The sequence below is a fragment of the Leptidea sinapis genome, chromosome 2 (assembly GCF_905404315.1).
Source record: "Leptidea sinapis chromosome 2, ilLepSina1.1, whole genome shotgun sequence".
Taxonomy (NCBI): Eukaryota; Metazoa; Arthropoda; class Insecta; order Lepidoptera; family Pieridae; genus Leptidea; species Leptidea sinapis.
In genome coordinates, this window is record NC_066266.1 from 8,798,744 (window position 1) to 8,820,007 (window position 21,264).

Genomic DNA, 21,264 nt, shown 5'->3' on the forward strand with positions numbered 1-21,264 from the left:
GGACTTACGACAGAACCATTTTTTTTTAATTGGTATACTCCCGCAATTAAACTCTTTAATTGGATAAATGTAGTGTTGGTTGGATACTTTTTTTTAATTCAGATGTGACTTTGGACAGACTATTGTAGATGAAGATGATCCAAGATCGGGTGTTATCGAAATTTAATTTGTACAATTATCCCAGAATCCCAGGCTTATCACTTAAAAAAATGCTTAGATTTGAAAGAGCGACATCTCAAGTCAGTTTCTTGATATGCAATTACCTATTGAAGTTGAGCTGGGTATCAACTGTTAAGTAGATCCTGAAGATGGCGCCTACCTACTAATATGATCCATAATAATTCTAAATGATATATAGTTCTGATCTTGGCCAGTGGGACCCAGAGTCGCGGAGAATGTACAAAGTACTATCTTCGCTGGCAGCTATTTTGGTCAACGGATCAGCCTAGCTATCCAACGCGGAAATGCAGCCGGTATTCTTGGTACGCTTCCACGTAATAATAGTTTTAATTTTATGTAGTCGTAGTAAATATTGTTATGAGATTTGTTTTGTTTGAAAAAATAATTGATTTTATATAAAAAATTTAATTCATAACAAATTAATTTATAACGATACGCTTTAATTTTTAAATGACTATTTTTTCCCTATTTATGAACAAACAATAAATGAATAAACAATAGTTATAGGAAACATTTCGATTTATGCGCACATCAATTGATTCAATGAAACAATTAATTATTACTAACGGCCGTTCCCAATATTCAGTCTATCTCTTACTTGAGATAAAAATCTTAAACTATCGACGCTAACTCACCTTATCCGTACATGCTGTCTGTCAATGGGACGACGTATCGTTTACCAGCGATAGAAGTTTGTATGGAAATTGCAATTCACGCGTATATAAGGCGAGAAGAATAACTTCGTAGAATGTAGCAATTTATCTCTATCTGTATATAGTATATTGAGAACGGCCGTAAGACGACGGAAATTAATATATTTAGTAATAAAAACGTATATATATTTAAGTACCTATGTTAGATAATTATCACCTACATCATAAGATTATTTCTTGTGCCACTTCTCCATATAACTAATTGACATGTAATATTTCATCCAATTATTCAACCTTAACTGTGGTATCTCGTTTAATCAAACAGGTTCATTGAAAGTCGAGTAACTGTCATTAAGTATTCACTTTTTAAACCTTCATTTCACACCAGTTTTTTTAATCTTAAGAGGGCACTTCCCGGTCCTGTTTAAATCATGTTCTTTCATCCAACGCATACCACCTGTTGACGACAAGCAAGAGAAAGCGATAACCTTGAAGAGAAATTACATAAAACTTCATCCAGTAAATACGTGTTTTTGAGTAATATTTACCAATTTTTGAAATACCACCAGTGGGAGGCTCCTTTGCACAGGATGTGCTGATTATGGGTACCACAACGACGCCTATTTCTGCAGTGAAGCAGTAATGAGTAAGCATTACTGTGTTTCGGTCTGAACGGCGCTGTAGCTAGTGAAATTACTGGGCAAATGAGACTTAATATCTTATGTCTCAAGGTGACGAGCGCAGTTATAGTGACAATCAGAATTTTTGGGGTTTTTCAAGAATCCTGACGTATTTCTCTCCTTACGTCACTCTGATTCGGTTTTGGGCATTTTTTTTTCTTTGTACAGAAATTCGATCTCTACAGTTTTATTATTAGTATAGATTATTCAATTGTGGCTATGTAATGTGACAGACACTATAGAATGGTATCAAAGATATGAAAAAAGAAATAGAGGGAGACAAACGATACGATGGGAAGATGATTTCGAAAAGATTGCTGGACCAACATGGAGAAGAACATCTTACGACAGGAAAATGTGGAAAGATCTGGAGGAGGCCTATGTTGGCGGACAAGCGAGCAATGATTAACATAAGATGTAACATATATTAAGTGAAATATAACTTTAATCATTGAGTATATTAAGTTGTAGCATAAGTTATATATGTACCTTTTTAGTTTGCTTGCAATAAAGGCTTCATTCATTCAATGTGATTAATAATGTATAAATATAATAATTCTAATTCGAATTGTGCTGTGCATCTCCCAATTGTCAAGTACTATGTTACCACGTTTCATACAAATAAATAAATTTCATTTCATTTAGAATAGTTAGAAAGCGATCATCAGTTTTTAGGTTAACCATAATATTTGCAACACCAGAAAAGCACGGTGGCGAATTCTGAGAGATTGCAGCGGGCTTTTCCCTGATACTTATCGCGCTATGAACTAGCGCACCTTTTAAAGTTTATAATGTTCTATCTTCTGCACTGCTTTATCATAGACCCACTTACTAAACCAGTGGGAGGCTCCTTTGCACAGTATGCCGGCTAGATTATGGGTGCCACAACGGCACCTATTTCTGCCGCGAAGCAATAATGCTAACGCATTATTGTGTTCCAGTCTGAAGGAGGCCGTAGATAGTGGAATTACTGGGCAAATGAGACTTAACATCTTATGTCTGAAGGTGACGAGCGCAATTGTAGTGCCGATGAGAATTTTTAGGTTTTTCAATAAACCTGAGCGGCACTGCAGTGTATTGCATGGCTTTTAGAAATCAATTTCATCTTTTTCTTTCTATCTCTCATATAATTTATTTGCTCTGACTAAATTTTGATTGATAATATTTAAGGTACTTTATTTTTTTTTATTATTCACAAAAATAACATTCAACAGCAGTATAAAGCTTAAACATAGGCCAAAAGAACTTTTCATTTCTCATACTCGGAAAGTAATGTTGTTTTGATCTGATTATTGGGTGGAAAATGCTGCTTCCCTCCATAGAAAGGGAAAAACTCATACAAATTATTTCCTACCTAAGGGCCGGAATGAACTTTAAAAATATAACTGCTGTCAGCTGTGAAGCGTTTTATGTAAAAAAAAACTGAATTAAAAAAATGCTGTGGCCATGTGACTTTCTAAACAGCCAGTGTGAATTTAGCGCAAACTTCTTTGAGCGGAATAAGCCGCAACAATTACGCGGTGAGTTCCATATTTAAAATTTAAAAAGTCGACATAATTTGGCGGGATACTAATCCATGCTTAGAGAAACAACTAGTTTTATTTTCCTCATATTTTAAATGAAAAGTAGAGCGTTTAACACGGGTAAAAGAATCAATTCCTACTCGGACTATAGCCGTCTAAATACCTCGAGAATTAATTCTTTCAACCCTCGGTTAGTAATCTACTATTTCATATTCAATATGAACTTTTTAATAAAGTTTATTAAGGATAAGTATTTAATTTTACAATAAATGATCACACAGTACACTACGACTCACTGAGCACAAATTTAAGAAATATATTAATGTTTCTTTGACAAATAAGGCTTTGATATATAGAAGATAGTAATACATGGTTCTTGTCTGGATCTGCGCAGGTCACCAAAAATTTTATAATATTATATTTAGTAGGCTAAGTTATTACATGATTTAAAAGATGGGAGGAGAGTTTCTTATCAGTTCTTCTCCCCACGTCCTTTACGAACTGATGTAACTTCATAACGTTTACCAAGTGTTGTTGCAATATGTTATGTTATTGTCACTCCTTATGGTAAATATAAATATATTTCTATTTATTTTACTTAGAATACAAATAAAGAGAGCCCCTTAATTTTATTTTAAATAGAGTTTTATAAGAAAACGTGAATCCAATTGTATTAGAAAAATCTGCACAATAATTTTGACTTAAAATATGTCCCTTACTACCTCTCGAGCTTCGATGCGTGGTGTTGCCAGGACTATGCGGAATGGGTACTTTAAAAAAAGCGCTTACACCTTAAAAAACTACCAGGCAAGAGTCAAATCCAAATCGCGGAGTTTTTCTCTTCCTAATTCTCTGGGGTTCTATATAAAAAGTACTTCACGTCAAAGTTCTTTATTTGCTAGAAACATTTAGAGCTAAAGTTGTTATAAATTTAAGATTAGGCACATGTTTCGTGTTGACAGACATGCAAATATACCAGTGGTAATGTTTTATAATATTAATTATTATAAACTAACATAAATCAATAATTACTGGTACATTCAAGTTGGCCAATGTAGAGCCATACCAGTGGGAAGCTTCTTTGCACAGGATGTCGGCTGTAGTATGGGTACCACAACGGCGCCTATTTCTACCATCAAGCAGTAATGTGTAAACATTATCGTGTTTCGGTCGGAAGGGTGCCGTAGCTAGTGAAATTACTGGGCAAATAAGACTTAACATCTTATGTCTCAAGGTGACAAGCGCATTTGTAGTTCCGCTCAGAGTTAGTGGGTTTTTCAAGAATCCTGCATTGTAAAGGGCAGGGCGTATCAATTACCATCAGCTGAACGTCCAGCTCGTCTTGTCCCTTATTTTCATTAAAAATCATAAATACCATACGTGTTGGAAGTAGACTTTCGAGAAATATTCATGTAGACGATGAGTACTTAATAGTTTTAACTTTATAACCTAAATAAATAATTAATTAAATACCGCTTTAGTTGTATAACTGGTTTTTTGGTTATTTCATGGAGAGCGTAGAAACTGCTTACAATTAATTATAACAGCATTTTATGTTGCTTATTGATGTGTGGAATGTATCAAATTACATCATAAGAACGCGACACTGAGAAAGAATTTGATTTAGGTCGAGTTGTTATATCTGATTACGCTTCAGTGCTTCATAAGACGTCTCACGCAAAGAGGCCATTCCCCCCCCCCCCCCTCCACCCGAGTATGACAGCGGTACTAAAAAAGATTTTACCCCAGGAGGGTACCGGCTCTACCAGAGTTGGAGAATCCCTCCCCGGGCACTCTAGCCCGGGCTGTCCTTCGTATTCTGGGGAGGGCACAGAACCGCGCATGACCAAGGACAAACGAGGCAGTATCACCACGGCACCCCGCTCCACACTTTACGTGGACTTTTGCAATATCAGGGGAATTCACTCCAATTTAAGCGCCGTCCACCACCACCTTAAGACGGCGCAGCCGGCCTTGTGTTTCCTTACTGAGACGCAGATATCTCGACCTAGCGATACGTCATATTTAACGTACCCCGGTTACAAAATGGAGCACAATTTTTTGCTTCATGCCGGGGTATGTGTGTACGTTAGGGAGGATATCTGCTGTCGCCGTCTCGGCAATTTTGAGGGTAGGGAGGTCCCTACCCTCAAAATTGCCTCTAAAAAAATCTATTTAGATTTAGAGGACCGCGTCCGCATCTATGCGTGTGTCTACAGGTCCCATAGTGGTAACGCAGAAACCGATCATCTCATGGGCTGCGTTCAAGCGGCAACTGACGACGTACTTGCACAGATCCCCTCCGCTGAAATCGTAGTCTTGAGTGATTTCAACGGGCAAAGGCCGAATGGCTTGGATCACGTACTACAGACTACGCAGGGCGATCTGTGCATAATTTTGCATTGGCGTATGGTCTGTCCCAATTGGTTGAGTCGCCAACGCGGCTCCCGGATGTGGATAGCCACATGCCGTCCTTATTAGATCTTCTGCTGACTACACATCCCGATGGTTACCAGGTCTTTGTCGACGCCCCTCTCGGAACGTCCGACCATTGCCTGGTCAGGAGTGTAGTGCCTATCCGACGCCAACGTCGCAGACCACCAGCAACCCGCCGCGTTTGGCACTACAGGTCAGCAGATTGGGATAGGATGCGTTCCTTTTTTGCATCCTACCCTTGGGGCAGGGTTTGTTTCCCTTCAGATGATCCTAGTGCCTGCGCCGTTGCAGTAGCCGATGTGATACTACAGGGTATTGATATTTTTATACCAAACTCCGTAGTACCCATCGGTGGCAGATCACAGCCATGGTTCGATGCGTCAGTTAAAGCAGCATCTGACTGCAAAAAACAGGCGTATTGAACTTGGGTTGCGGCGCTGGGCACAAAGTATCCGAACTGCACAGTTCTTAAGAGGAAATAGAACCGTGCTTCCAGATTTTTTAAGCGGCAAATCGCCCGTGCAAAGTCAAAACACGTCGTCAAAATCGGCGAGCAGCTTTCCAGTTACCCGACCGGAACACGCAAGTTCTGGTCGTTGTCGAAAGCTGCTCTTGGTAACTTCAGCTAGCCGTCCATGCCGCCGTTGCACATGAGGAATGACACCCTGGCCCATACGGCAAAAGAGAAAGCCGATCTCTTGTGCACTCTTTTCGCCTCCAACTCGACTCTTGACGACAACGGAAAAACACCGCCGACCATCGCGCGGTCTCAGAGCTCTATGCCTGAAGTACAGTTCAGACAGAAAACTGTTAGGCGAGCTCTGTTTTCGTTGGACGTCAGGAAGTCGAGCGGGCCGGATGGCATTTCTCCAATCGTGCTTAGAACGTGTGCCCCTGAGTTGACGCCGGTGCTAACGCGTTTATTCCGGTACTCTTATTCTAAAGGCGTAGTCCCTGACTCATGGAAGTCTGCCCTTGTCCATCCGATCCAAAAAAAAGGAGACAGTTCGGATCCTGCAAACTACAGGCCTATTGCTATTACCTCCCTGTGATTCCTCTGGTGTTGCAAGAGATTGTGGGCGGCAGAAATTTAATTTGTGACAAAATTTAAGATTTATCAAACTATATAAAAATAATCTGATAGATAGTTAACAACTGTAGTTCATCTATCTACTACAGTTACCTAAAATTAAGTTTATTTTTTACCTCCTGAGAGTTTTAAACTATTATTTTAATTTGGTTTTTGAACAACGGGGGACACATCAAAGGAGAATCAAAATCGTTGTTTTTATTTAATTCCGAGCATTTTCATATTATTTATTCACCTTTTAAACCTTCTGGTCTCCCACAATTAATTTAAGACCAAAATTAGCCAAATCCGTCCAGCCGTTCTCGAGTTTTAGCGAGACTAACCAACAGCAATTCATTTTTATACATATAGATTTATTGACGTGTTTGACAATAAAATATTAATAAACAAAAACATTATTGCAACAAGGCACAGTATACACACATTGAACTTTTCACTAAATTCATTCATTTCACATATAAGATATACACAGCACTAATGTTGCACAATACGTCAGCTGTATAGCTACAGATATACTGCTATAAGCATTTCTGTGACGCGAACTCACGAGATTTCACGCATATGAAATGTGTCTAACCATATATATTTAATTTTTAAATATTTTTTTAACTTCAATAATATTATTATTAACTATTGTTGTATGTAATCACCGCAGTTCATACTCTCATGTAAGACCAGAGGAAACACAGGAGCCGGCTTTCAAGGCGGGTGTACGCGCTTTTATTGAAGCTACCCATTTCGTATCATCCCGTAAACACCGCACAAGGAAGCTCATTCGACAGCTTTGTAGTACGTGGAAGAAAAGTCCTTGAAAACCGCACTGTGGCGTACCGCCATACATCCAGAGGATAGATAATATCCTTATTCGTGGCGTGAGGGGTTTCCAAGAAAAGAGCATACTGCCAACTCAGCCGGCAACTCCACTAGTGTCGCGGATGTCCATGGGCAGTTGCTTACCACTTTCCATCATAAGGCCAAGAGCCTTAAGTGATGGGTGACCGTTTGTACCCTCTTATGTAAAAATAGATATTCGTAAAACATTACATAATAATAAAATATATTATGAAATGTAAATGAATCGTGGTCGGTCATTGTCTTCAACAGTTTTTATATCTATAACCGGACTTATCACAAAAAATTGTAGTTTATGGTAGGCTTTTTTGCACATAATGCTGGGTAAATGACGACCTGGTGGCAATTAAATATTTGGTGAAACATAAACCGTGTGATAAAACTCGAACAATAGATTTTTCTATCGTTAGTTTAGGGCCAGATCAGTGGGAGGCTTCTTCTTAACACAGGATGCCGGCTTTGTCATAGAAGCAGTAATGTGTAAGCATTATTGTGTTTCGGTCTGAAGGGCGCTGTAGCTAGTAAACTTACTGGGCAATTGAAACTTCAAGAAATTTTCAAGAATCCTGAGCGGCAATGGGCATGACGTTTATAAATATCATCACATTATAAAATAGTTTGGAGAATGACTGAAAAAAGGTTTTGATAACGAAAGAACAATCATTGTGTTAGAATTATCAAATGGGAGAAGAAAATAAACACAGCGGGATAATAAAGCAATTTCTGAATTAGACTATTGGATACTGATAGTAAAAATAGTGCAAGTGATTGAAGTAAATACGATGGCGGCACCAAAGAAAAGAGTTACGCCAGGCCAACTTCTAGTAGCAATGGAAATCATTGGGACAAGTTTACCGAACTTAAAAATGTTTCCATATTACCGTAGCTCATATGGCGGTAAAGATGTACGAAATACTATTTCTAATGCGTTTTTTTCTTTTGTTTGCTTATTGAGTATTGTGAAGATTATAACACTGGGATGATTATCAAGGGAGTGCTCAGAGGAGCTGTTCTGAATTGACCACATTACGTCAAAATGCTAAATACCTCCCGCATGACGTTGACGTCTGGCATTCCACAACCGCACGTTTTGCAAGAAATATCTAGCCTCGCACAGCTACTTTCTGGAATCAATAACTGCCTGCTGTTTTCCCAAGCCGATACGACTTACGGCCGTTCCCAATATTCAGTCTATCTCTTACTTGAGATGAAATCGTAACTATCGTTGACTTTTCTGTCCAAATAAACTTATCGATGGTAGCTCACCTTATTCGTACACGCCGTCTGTCAATGGGACGACGTATAGCTTACTAGCGATAGAATTTTGTATGGAAATTCCAATTCACGCGTCCCAATATAAGGCGATAAGAATGACTTATCGGTTATATTGGGACAGCTTCAGATTATTGACAGCTAATTACTGACAGTAGAAGGTAGTAATGTATCTATATCTGTAGATAGTATATTGGGAACGGCCGTTAAGGACCTTCAAGAAAAGATCATACATACTCCTACCTTAGAGGCCGGTATTTCTTGACACATATTCAAAATTTCAAATATTTTTAAGAACTATCAAACATACTTCAATAGATTTTGCTAACACAAACTTCAGCTTGACATTATCTCGTGGTACAATTAATAGTAAAAATGTACGTCTTAGCTGTCTTAGTATGCCTTAGATTAAGGATTGGTCTCCGCTGCGCTCCAACAAAATACCGCATTACCTAAGAACAATAGATTTTTTATTACGGCAACTATTAGATGCTTGTGTGCGTGCCATCTTGACACTCAATGGCATCTTTCAAATTTTGCAACATACGCTTTGTGTTATTTTACATTGAAATTAATGAAATAATTACTGATGGTATTAGATCCCAGAGTCTTTCTTATTTATTGTAGTATTATTTTTACAAAGTCTTACTACGCTAGCCGGCATTTTAGTTCCAATTATTTGTAAAGTTTAACAGAACATGTGGCACATCAATGTCACACATTGTTCGAGACAGTTCGATTATCTGAATACTAAATTAAATCGATTTACTAGATAGTAACTGTGCATATTTTGTTATTAACATATGCATTGTTAGGTCGGGTACCAGTTTGTGCCTATTTTTGTCCATTGCTCGTCACTCCTTCTTTGGACGTATCCTGTCCATGTACATTTTAGCTTAAGAACTTGCTTTACAACGTCCTTTTTTTTGGTTTTCTATCTAATTAACGTCTTTCAAAATTATCCTTTCGTTTTTTTCGCGTGTAGCTTCTTTTTCCGTCACTCTGGTAAACTTATATTTCCATTGACCACTCTTACCACATTAACTACCAAATACGATAGCGGGAATATCTGGATACCTCAATGGAAATCATTGGAATGTATACATATAACCTTAGTTTAGCGGGTGGAAAAACTTATGTTAATTTATATTATGAAATACCTAATATTTTGATTTTACCAGTGCGATGCTCCTTTGCACGGGTGGCCGGCTACATTTTGGGTACTACAACGACGCCTATTTCTGCCGTACAGCAGTAATGTGTAAGCATTCCTGTGTTTCGGTCTGAAGGGCGCCGTAGCTAGTGAAATTATTGGGCAAATGAGACTTAACATCCTATGTCTCAAGGTGACGAGCGCAGTTGTAGTGCCGCTCATAATTTTTGGGCTTTTCAATAATCTTCAGCGGCGCTGCATTGTTTTGGGCATGGCGTATCAATTAGCATCAGCTGAACGTCCTGCTTGTCTCGTCCCTTATTTTCATAAAACAAAAATTTTATTTGGTAATTTAATACTGTGACCGTAATGACACTGGTTAGTTAAAATTAATAAAAAAAGCATTCTGAAAATGTACTGTTATATTATCTGACTACAGAATGAAAGATATTTATTAGATTATAACCGATCTTGTTTTGTTATTCACACACGCACCAATAAATTCCAGTTACTTAAGTAATACTTCATAGTAAAGATAATGCAAAAACTAACTCTATCCGCCATTACTTATCGGTTCACTGAATGAAACGGGGAGTATTGCTGGCCAATGAAATCGATTGCTTCGGTGAAATCTATACGCAGGCGGTTCAAATCGCCTATAACATGCAAGTTGCAATTACAGGTAAAATATTATTACAAGTCATGCAAGCTATCAATCAATTCGTTGTTATAATTCGTGTTGTAACTAATTGTTGCTTTGGTGGGTAAATAAGACCTAATTGGTTATGGAAATTGCTCGGTTCATACATAGAATATATACGCGTATGTCTAACAGTAGGATACGATAGGTAGGGATTACGTTTATCCATCCTAACCCATCCGTCACAATCTTCTAATATATAAAATACTCATGTCGCGGTGTTTGTAGTTAAACACCTTCGAAACCGCTTGACTGATTCTCATGAAATTTGGAGTGCATATTGGGCAGGCCTGAGAATCGGACAACATCTATTTTTCATCCTACTAAATGTTAAGGGTGGTCCACGCCAAATATTTATTTATGTTTTTGACATTTTTTTTTAAATTTGTTTGATTATGAGTCAACTTTAAAAAATACATACAACTTCAAATTTTCACCCATCTTCGATCAACAGTTACTTTTGTAACGCGATTTTAGTATCGGCAATACAACGTTTGCTGGCTCAGCTAGTTCTAATATATATATTTCTTTTGTGCGTCTCTTGTAACTGAACTCCTCCTAAACCGCTGGACCGATTTAAATGAAACTTTCTGTGTGTCTTCATGTGGATTTGAGAATGGTTTAGATTCACAATTGAACTACTACCTAAACGGCTGTACCGATTTTGATGATTTTTTGTGTGTTCCATTGAACTTGAGATTGGTTTAGATTTTCAATTCCGTCCATATAATATAATTCTCCCCCTGTATGTTAGTGAACTCCTCCTAACGGCTGGACCGTTTTTACAAATTTAAGACGTGTCTACAGGACAACGTCTGTCGGGTCCACTAGTATACTATATATATGAATACTAGCTGATCTAGCAATCGTTGCATTGCCATATAAAGTAAAAATTCAATCATTGAAAATTTTGAGATATAAAAAATAGATGACGACCGGTTCTCGACTGATATCGTAGATACATAAAATTTATCGTACTACAATTATTGTCTTGTCAACCTATTGCGGATCTGTGCATGGAACATAATAATATAAAAAGTGTGTGTGTCAGCTCCGACGCACGACTGGAGTTTACTGCTCAAGAACGATTGTCTTTGAACAGGTACTAAGCAAAATCAAGTCGGTTACAAACATACATACAGCAGAAGCTAATAAAAACGTATTAATTTAAAAAAAATTATAGATTTAAAAAAAAATAGGTTTGGTTAAAAATTGTCTATTTGGCGTGAATAAATGAATGAAATGAATTAAATACCCTGAGGGCGGTCGCTCCATTCCCAATCTGTGGTATCATTAAGAAAGTCATTTATGTTATAGTAACCTTTACCACACAAAAGTTTTTTAACAATTTTTTTGAATAACGTATTACTTTTGTTTTGAACATTTTCTGGGATCTTGTTGTAAAAGTATCGCCCCACAAAAAAAGTCTTACTAACTCGACTTAGCCGAGTAATAGGCATTATAAGTTTATGTTTGTTCCTGGTGTTAACATAATGCTTATGACAGTTTCTAGCAAATTCACTTATGTGTCTTACTATGTACATACATAACATTATCAAGCATATAATATATTATATGTTCAGCGATATTAGTGGTAAAAGCACAGAGTTGCAACATAGTAGATTGTTAACCTGGGGTCGAAAGAATCAATTCCCGAGGTACCTATTTTATATCTCTATCGGCTATAGTTTATCTAAACTATTTATTGGTAATATATAATAATACTAGCTGACCCGACAGACGTTGTTCTGTATATAATAAATAAAATAATGTTTTTATATGAATTTGTCAATAATATATCATAACATCAAAAATTACTTCGTAAAATATGCACCCTGCTGTCGTAATGAAATTGTTTCACAGCAGAACTGTCAAAACGTGCGTCAATAAATTCGCTCATAGAAATTATGTATGGACATCAAAGGAAAAACAAATTTGTTGTTTTTATTTTATTTAGCAGCATTTTCCTATTTATTTACCTTTTAAACCTTCTCTGGACTTCCATAAATAATTCAAGACCAAAATTACCCTTTCGGTCCAGCCGTTCTCGAGTTTTAGGGAGACTAACGAACAGCAATTGATTTTTATATATATAACTAGTGGACCCAACAGACGATGTTCTGTACACACGTCTTAAATTTGCAAAATCTGTCCAGCCGTTAAGACGAGTTCTTATTTATATGGACGGTGAGAATTATATTATATGGACGGAATTGAGAATCTAAACCAATCTCAAATTCACTGAAGCAAACAAAAAAATCATCAAAATCGGTCTAGCCGTTTAGGAGGTAGTTTAATTATGAATCTAAACCATTCTCGAATCCACCTGAAGACACACACCAATCTCAAATTCACTGGAACACACAAAAATATCATCAAAATCGGTCCAGCCGTTTAGGAGGTAGTTCAATTGTGAATCTAAACCATCCTCGAATCCCCTTGAACTCACACAAAAAATTTCATCCAAATCGGTCCAGCCGTCTAGGAGGAGTTCAGTGACATACACACTCACAGAAGAATTATATATATAAAGATTAGTAGAACCTATTTAAAATTAGTTGTTAAATTAGGACAATTTATGTCGACTTTTAAATTTTAAATATGGAATTCACCGCGTAATTGTTGCGGCTATACCGCTCAAAGAAGTTTACGCTATTATTTAATTAGTTTGTTTTTACATGAAACTCCTCACAGCTGACAACAGTTCTATTTTCAAAGTTCATTCCGGCCCTTAGGTGGGAAGTAATTTGTATGAGTTTTTCCCTCTCTATGGAGGGAAGCAGCATTTTCCACCCAATAATCAGATCAAAACAACATTACCTAATACCTATAATAAAATACCTAGTTCGTATCGTGACGATTTGAGGATACAATTTACAAAAATCCGACCAAGAGCGAGTCGGACTCGAGCACGAAGTATTCCGTACCATTATCTATAACAACATCATCTATATAAAATCACATTTGTAGTATGTGAGCCCGTTAAAGATTTATTCTAATCCGTTTTTTAGTATTTGTTGTAATATCGGCATCAGAAATACATCATATATAATAATAGATAATGTATTAATGATCATAATGACGACCTATATAGCCGAATGGTTAGTGACCCTGACTACTACAGACAGCTAGAGGTCCCGGGTTCGGATCCCAGTAGGTGCAATCATTTATATGATGAACTAGCTGACCCGGCAAACGTTGTTTTGCCATATAAAGTATAATTCACGCGATAGTTTTATAAGTAATAAAATATTGCCTATATTATAGCCTGTACATCATTTTGTTCTATTGTCAATAGTTTTTGCAGCGCACGCAAAAATAGGTTTTCGATTTTACACCTTGTGTTACAAAATAGTAATTTTATCACGGATCCCTAATTTTGAAAAAAAAACATAGCCTATAGCCTTCCTCGATAAATGGACTACCCAACACTGAAAGAATCATTCAAATCGGACCAGTAGTACCAGAGATTAGCGCGTTCAAACAAACAAACAAACAAACAAACACTGCAGCTTTATAATATTATTATTATATTAAGTATTAAGTATAGACATGGATGTTTATATGTTAATTATGTATGTTTAAGTAAGTATATAGTATTAAATATGTCGTGGCTATGCTTAGTTTGGAGTAAGATAATTAATTGTGTAAGTGTGACAATATTATTATTATTATAATTGAAAATTTCAACTGTCTAAATATCACGGTTCATGGGATATAGCGTGGTGACAGACAGGCAGACGGACAGTAATGTGTAAACATTACTATATTTCGGTCTGAAGGGCGCCGTAGCTAGTGAAATTACTGGGCAAATGAGACTTAACATCTTACGTCTCAAGGTGACGAGCGCAATTGTAGTGCCGCTCTGAACTTTTGGGTGGGCAAGAATCCGGAGCGGCACTGTATTTTAATGGGCAGGGCGTGTTAATTACCATCAGCTGAACGCCATGCTCGTCTCGGCCCTTATTTTCATAAAAAAAAAAAACAGACGGACAGACAGCGGAGTCTTAGTAATACGGTCGCGTTTTACCCTTTGGGTACGGAACCCTCATAAAACAATCAATTAACAAACACCCGACACACAGACACCTGTTGTTTTAAACCTTTAAAACAAGTGACGAATTAATTTTACTATTATACCATTGGAATTAAATTCCACCGCGTAACGAAAAAAATGTTTACGAAGCCTGACCTTTATATGTATACATTTGACGCAGGTGTCGATTCAACGATATTATTGTTTTTTGTTATGTCTAAACAACCACCATAATTATTACAAATTAACTTTTATTAGTTAACGTAAGTGATAGGAACCAATTAGAAAACGTTACATCTGGCAAAGTGTAGCTTCTAATATTACTCAGCCTCTATAGAGAATACTTACACTTTGCTCAGACTTTACTTACGTAAAACTTAGTACTTATAAGGTTTTTGTTATTTGTATATAATATATTATATAAATTATGTGAAGGAGCTTTCTTCCTCGTACTACTAAGCTGTGGAATGAGCTTCCTTGTGCGGTGTTACTGGATGATATTGCAAGAGAATGTGGGCGGCGGTGATCACTTAACACCAGGTGACCCGTACGCTCGTTTGTCCTCCTATTCCATAATAAAAAAAAATAAAAAAAAGAAATAAAATATTTTGCCGGCGCTTAAGGTTAAATATAGTCCTACGCTGCTCTCATCCAACCTTCTCCAGCTATCTTGACCAGAGCGTCGGTCCATCTTGTGGGGGGCCTACCAACACTGCGTCTTCCGGTACGTGGTCGCCATTCGAGGACTTTACTGCCACAACGGCCATCTGTCCGATGAACTATGTACCCTGCCCTCTACCACTTCAATTTCGCAATCATTTGGGCTATTTCAGTGACTTTGGTTCTCCTACGGATCTCGTCATTTCTGATTCGATCTCACAGGGAAACTCCGAGCATAGCCCTCTCCATTGCCCTCTCGGGACCATAATCTTTCCCATCAGGCCCATAGTTGGCGACCACATCTGTGAGTCGCATCATCAATGGCAACAACATGAACTTTAAAAAAAAATAAGTATTAGACAGTTTGTCAGAAATATTTTGGGTTTCTTCCACTTTACGCTCACCATAAATAGCGTTCCAAACCGTTGGGTTACGATAAACATTCTTTTTGTATATTATGACTACCTCTTAAGGCAGGTGGATGGTCGCTTATAGCTAACACCTTATTAAGGTTGCAATTTTTTTAACTGTATTTTGACGTGTATGTGCTAAATAAGAGCAAATCTAAAAACCATATTACTACGACGAAACTAACTAAGAAGAAAGAATTAATTGTGTAGGCAAGTCGGGGTTAAGGACTCCTTCATAAGTATTCAATTTTACCATAAAATATCCGACAGTATACCAGAATTCACTGAGCACAAATTTAAGAAGTATATACGAGTTGAGTTAGTAAGTCTTTTGTTGGACGATGTATATGCTTCTACAACATGACCCCAGAAAATGTACAAAACAAATGTGTTACGAAATTTAAAAAATAAAATGTTAAAAACCGTTTGTGTGGGAAAGGTTACTATAGCATAAACGATTTTCATAATGACACCACGGAATGGGAATAAAGCGAACACCCTCAGGCTCTTTAATTATAAATGTTTATTGTACGATATCACATTGTAATCCATATTTTTATATTAAAAAAAAGCCCGCTGAGTTTCTTGCGCCCATTCTTCTCAGGTCTGAGGCAGTCTCTTTTGAATGGGTGGTAGTTTTTGACATTCAATGAGTGATTTTGATTCCTATTTTGGATAAAAATATTTGAATTTGAATTTATTAAAGCTACTTTGACAAATAAGGCTTACTATAGTACAGTAGATTATATAAAAATAATAAATAATAATTAATTATATAAAATATAAAACAATATCGCTGATTCTTCGCAGGCTTCTTTAAATTGTATAATACAATATTAATTAGACTAAGTTTAAATAAAACAAATTTAAAAGGATTAGAAGGGTGTAAGTGTTACTGTGTTTTTACATTAGATTTAGCGTTTTAGTTTATTAAACTTTTATTCAAATGTAACACTCGCGTTAATCAAAGAACATACTATGGGGACTGAGTTGTTAAATGATTTAAAAGACGGTCTGGGAGTTTCTCATCAGTTCTTCTCCCCATATCAAAGCCCTTTTAAAAACTGATGTAAGTTGAAGTTGTTTACCAAGTGTTGTTGCAATATGTTATGTTATTGTCACGCCCTATGGTAAATGAGTATATTATTCTATTCTATTTTGCTAATCGGCTGTCCAACAGTCTGTATGTCTGCAACTGTTCCCGCTATATCAACAATTAATAAAAACTGAGATAGAAAATCGAAAAATGGCCGAGTTTCAAATATTTTATGAGAAATTATTTACAAGTTTGTAGGATGGGACGGAATCCTTCATTAGCGAGTCTGACTCTCATCTGAATGGTTTTTACTACAATAATTACTAAATTCATGACATTCAATTCAATTTATTTACTAAGAGATTATTAAATTACAAAATAGGAATAATAATACAAGTCTTTACTTAAAAGCTAGTTAACACTCACTGTGCCTGAACTAGGTAATCCTGTGTTTCAGGCGTAAAGAGCTGATATTAAAACAAACAAGAGAAACTTAGTAAAGTAAAAAGGTATAAATTAATCTACAAGTTAAGTATATAAGTAAATAATGCCTTCAACATAATGACTATTAACTAATACAAATAAAATATAGATAATGTTTTTTTTAATACTTACTATTAGTTATTTTTCTGTATCTTCATAGGACATATTTTGAATTGCTTCATGAAGAGCCTTCATACAATTAATATAATTTAGGGGATAGGTGTTTTCTATAACAAAAAGCGGAATTGTAGGCGATAGATTTCTAACTTGAATGCGTTATTATTTTAGGTTATAAAATCTTCTTATAGTATTATTAACATTAATTTATTTATCGCAGGTTCTGGCATGTCTCGCCCTCGACTTTCTACTCATCGGACTAGGGATGTCCATCAGCTTCGTCACTATGGTATTGCCTGATGTCTTGAATGCCAAAGAAGGCCTATCCCTCAACAAGATGCAAGCTTCATGGTTCGGTAAGTCACCTCCGATCTTATGAAAAAGGGACACCAGAAAATTTAAATTCAATAGCTCTCTTTCTCTCTCTCTAGAGCTCAAATTTCGATAAGTCGTAAGCCGCTAAAAGAAGAAAAACGTATAACCCTTCCGGTGTACTTCTTAGCATGAAATGTCTCGAGTTATTTATATTCTTGTACCGTAAGAAAGAATTGATAAAAATAATATGGTTACATTATATATATTGTAGATTGATCTAAAGGTGTTGTGTTGTGATGCCGATTATTATTATTATAATGATGAAAAATCAACGAAAGAATCAAGGTTAAGTGAAAAAAGTATTCAAATCAGATCAAAATTACGTTATTCATGTAGGTCACGAAAATGACACTTATGAATGTCGAAAAAAATATTTATTTCTCTTTCAATCTACCGCTACTTCGTAAAGGGTTGAACTAATGAGATTTAGTAGCTAGAAACTCATTTCCACTGTTTATTTTTCTGGCAGTACTATTATAGCGACACATAACAACAGAAACTACAGAACTATTTACAACAAAAGTCATAACGTAACAATGAAAACTTCAAAAACAAATCAGTGATAGCATGAAAATATCACGACATGTATCTAACGGTAATGAAACTCGCTAGGCTTGCTATACACTATAATATGTATTAAATTTTTTTAGAACTATTTTTTACATTAATTCAGAGAAAAGTGGTGATAATTAGCAGCCTAGCGAAACTCTCTAACAGCCGTTCCCAATATACTATCTACAGATACAGATAAATTACTATCTTCTAATGTCAGTAATTAGCTGTCAATAATCTGAACCTATCCCAATATACCCGATAAGTCATTCTTATCGCCTTATATTGGGACGCGTGAATTGCAATTTCCATACAAACTTCTATCGCTGGTAAGCTATACGTCGTTCGACAGCGTGTACGGATGAGGTGACTTACCGTCGATAAGTTAATTAGGACAGAAAAATCAACGAAAGCTACGATTTTTATCTCAAGTAAGAGATAGACTGAATATTGGGAACGGCCGTAAGAAAAAAGCGATTCACTCCATTGTATGAAACGTCCAGTCATTGACAGATTGACAGATGACGGCTATAATCTTGTAGAAATGCTCTCAATTTTTTTGAACTGTTATTAACTACATAAACTGGACCCTTCTTCAACTTTTCTCCCTTATGAGATGATTATCCTTGCCTCTTTCTTCCAAAATATTCATATAACACGGCCTTACATATTCAACAGATCAAATAAATCATCTTGACTCGTTACAAACACGGACGAGTAAAAAAATAAGGATTCCGTCTCCTAACCTCACGTAACAGTGAGGCACCAAAACAAGTCGGTAAACGTATAAATACATAGCCCCACGCACACACTTACACTAATACAAGCCGATCGGCCGCATGAGATTTGCCATCGTCTGTGACAGATCAGTTTGCGTCGCAATAAAATATTCTAAAAAAACCGTGAAAAAATGTAAAAACAATACTATAAAAGTATTTGTGGATATATGAAGGGTTAAAATAATTGTGTAACTGGTATACCCCGTAACCGTACACACACTAGCATAAAGGTGCTTATATCACGGCGCGGAGTCCTTCTTTTTTGACTAGTCCGTGGTTACAAACAAGTTTTTCATTTATGCACTCTCATTTTGAACTAGCCCTTTTATCAATACAATCACAGCGGCGCGCTTCCTGTATTCGCCTTTGAGATTACAAAAAAAAGCTACCCATTATCTATACGTGGCTAAAGATTTCTGTATTCGCGGATCTAATGGGTACATACATATAAAAAGGATTCCAATAGGTATCCGTCTCAATATTCTTTGTAAATGCGTCGTCAAATGGACTAATAAAAAAGTGAAATAAACCTTATTACAACCAATTAAAGGAGCTTTGAAAACTTGCAAGCATGAAAAAATTACAAAATCGTTTTTTTTATAATTATTTTTGTTACTTGAAATTTATCCCCTCTAATTCTAAAATCCCCTCTTAATTGGCGCTATTTATAACCTAGCTCCTAAAGAATATTTGAGAGCAAAATGTAAAGAAGTAAAACTATTGACTGTTGCCTCTCACTATATTCTTGATAATGTTATGTATGTATTAACGCATATAAGTGAATTTGCTAGAAAATGTCATGGCCGTAATGTTAACACCAGGAAGAGCCTAAGCCAAGTTAGTAAGTCTAAAACAAGATCCCAAGAAATAATTCAAAACAAATGTATTACGAAATTCAAAAGAATTGTTAAAAAACGTTTGTTGGAAAAGTTTTTTTTATGGAATAGGAGGACAAACGAGCGTACGGGTCACCTGTTGTTAAGTGATCACCGCCGCCCACAATCTCTTGCAACACCAGAGGAACCATAGGAGCGTTGCCGGCCTTTACGCGCTTTTTTTGAAGGTACCCATGTCGTATCGGCCCGGAAATACCGCACAAGGAAGTTCATTCCACAGCTTTGTAGTACGTAGAAGAAAGCTCCTTGTAAACCGCACTGTGGAGGACCGCCACACATCTTATATATTGGTAAAGGTTACTATAACATAAATGACTTTCTCAATGATACCACAGATTGGGAACTAAGCGACCAATTATGAAACCCACAGACTATTATATAATAAATTTTATTGTACGATTTTACATTGTAACCTATTTTTATAAAAAAAAGAAGCCCGCTGAGTTTGTTGCGCCCGTTCTTCTCAGGTCTGAGGCATAGCTTTTGGATTGGGTGGTAGTTTTTCACTTTCAGTAAGTGATTAAATAAAAATATATGAATCTGAATCCCAAATAACCATTCCATATTATTCACTGTTTTTGTATTTCCGGCATATTTACGAAACATATGTATGCAATAAAGGGTTTTTACTGTATTTAATTCATGCTTAAGTAAATATTTTGCTAACTTATTTGTATTATTTTAATTAAGTTATCATATGACAAAATATTATGTTTCTTTAGGTACCAAGTTTTAATCATTAATTAATGCAAATTAATCATAAACATTCCGAGGACGATCAAAATTAGACTCATATATAATGAGAGTTTTATTATCAAAAACATGAAACTTAAAATATATGAAGTCGTTAAAATTTTATTAAAAACTTATTGTAATTAAGTCACGGAATTTGAATACACTTATCAATGGGCCCTAAATACCGTCGAAATATTAAAATCAAGGCGATGATCGTAACAAATCGAATAATTAATATAATCAGACTGTTTTGTTTAATATAGTCTAACAATTAGATCATTTATACGTCTTGATAGACTATGACTGTTGTGAAAACATAATTAATTAATCCCATAAAAGTAACAATTGGTTAGAGTGAGAGGGGAGGAGCCTGCTTACCGCTGCGTATGCGTGAGAGAAAGGGAAGCCAGACAAAATGGCGCCGTTACTCATAACGTTACGAAGCGGTTTACCCTCCCATAAGAAGTTATTTTTTCAATAAAAAATCCATTAAATCTATATTTAAAACCTCAGAAAAATAAGATATAAATCTTCAACCACATTTTAAAGATGTTGGGTAAATTAAACAATAATCCCTACTAATACTATAAATGTGAGTGCCAGTTTGTTTGTTAGGCTTATACATCCGAGTTACTGAACCGATTTT

At 36.1% G+C, this 21,264-nt stretch overlaps 1 protein-coding gene across 2 annotated transcripts in view; it reads left to right on the forward strand.

Moving 5' to 3' along the window:
- Window positions 1-21,264, forward strand: part of LOC126975936 (facilitated trehalose transporter Tret1-like) — an 87,372-nt gene that overhangs the window by 47,238 nt on the left and 18,870 nt on the right. For both annotated transcript variants that reach the window (XM_050824066.1, XM_050824057.1), the window contains exon 3: window positions 17,502-17,637. In XM_050824066.1, coding sequence (XP_050680023.1) covers window positions 17,502-17,637 — 136 coding nt within the window. The remainder of the gene's footprint in view (window positions 1-17,501; window positions 17,638-21,264) is intronic.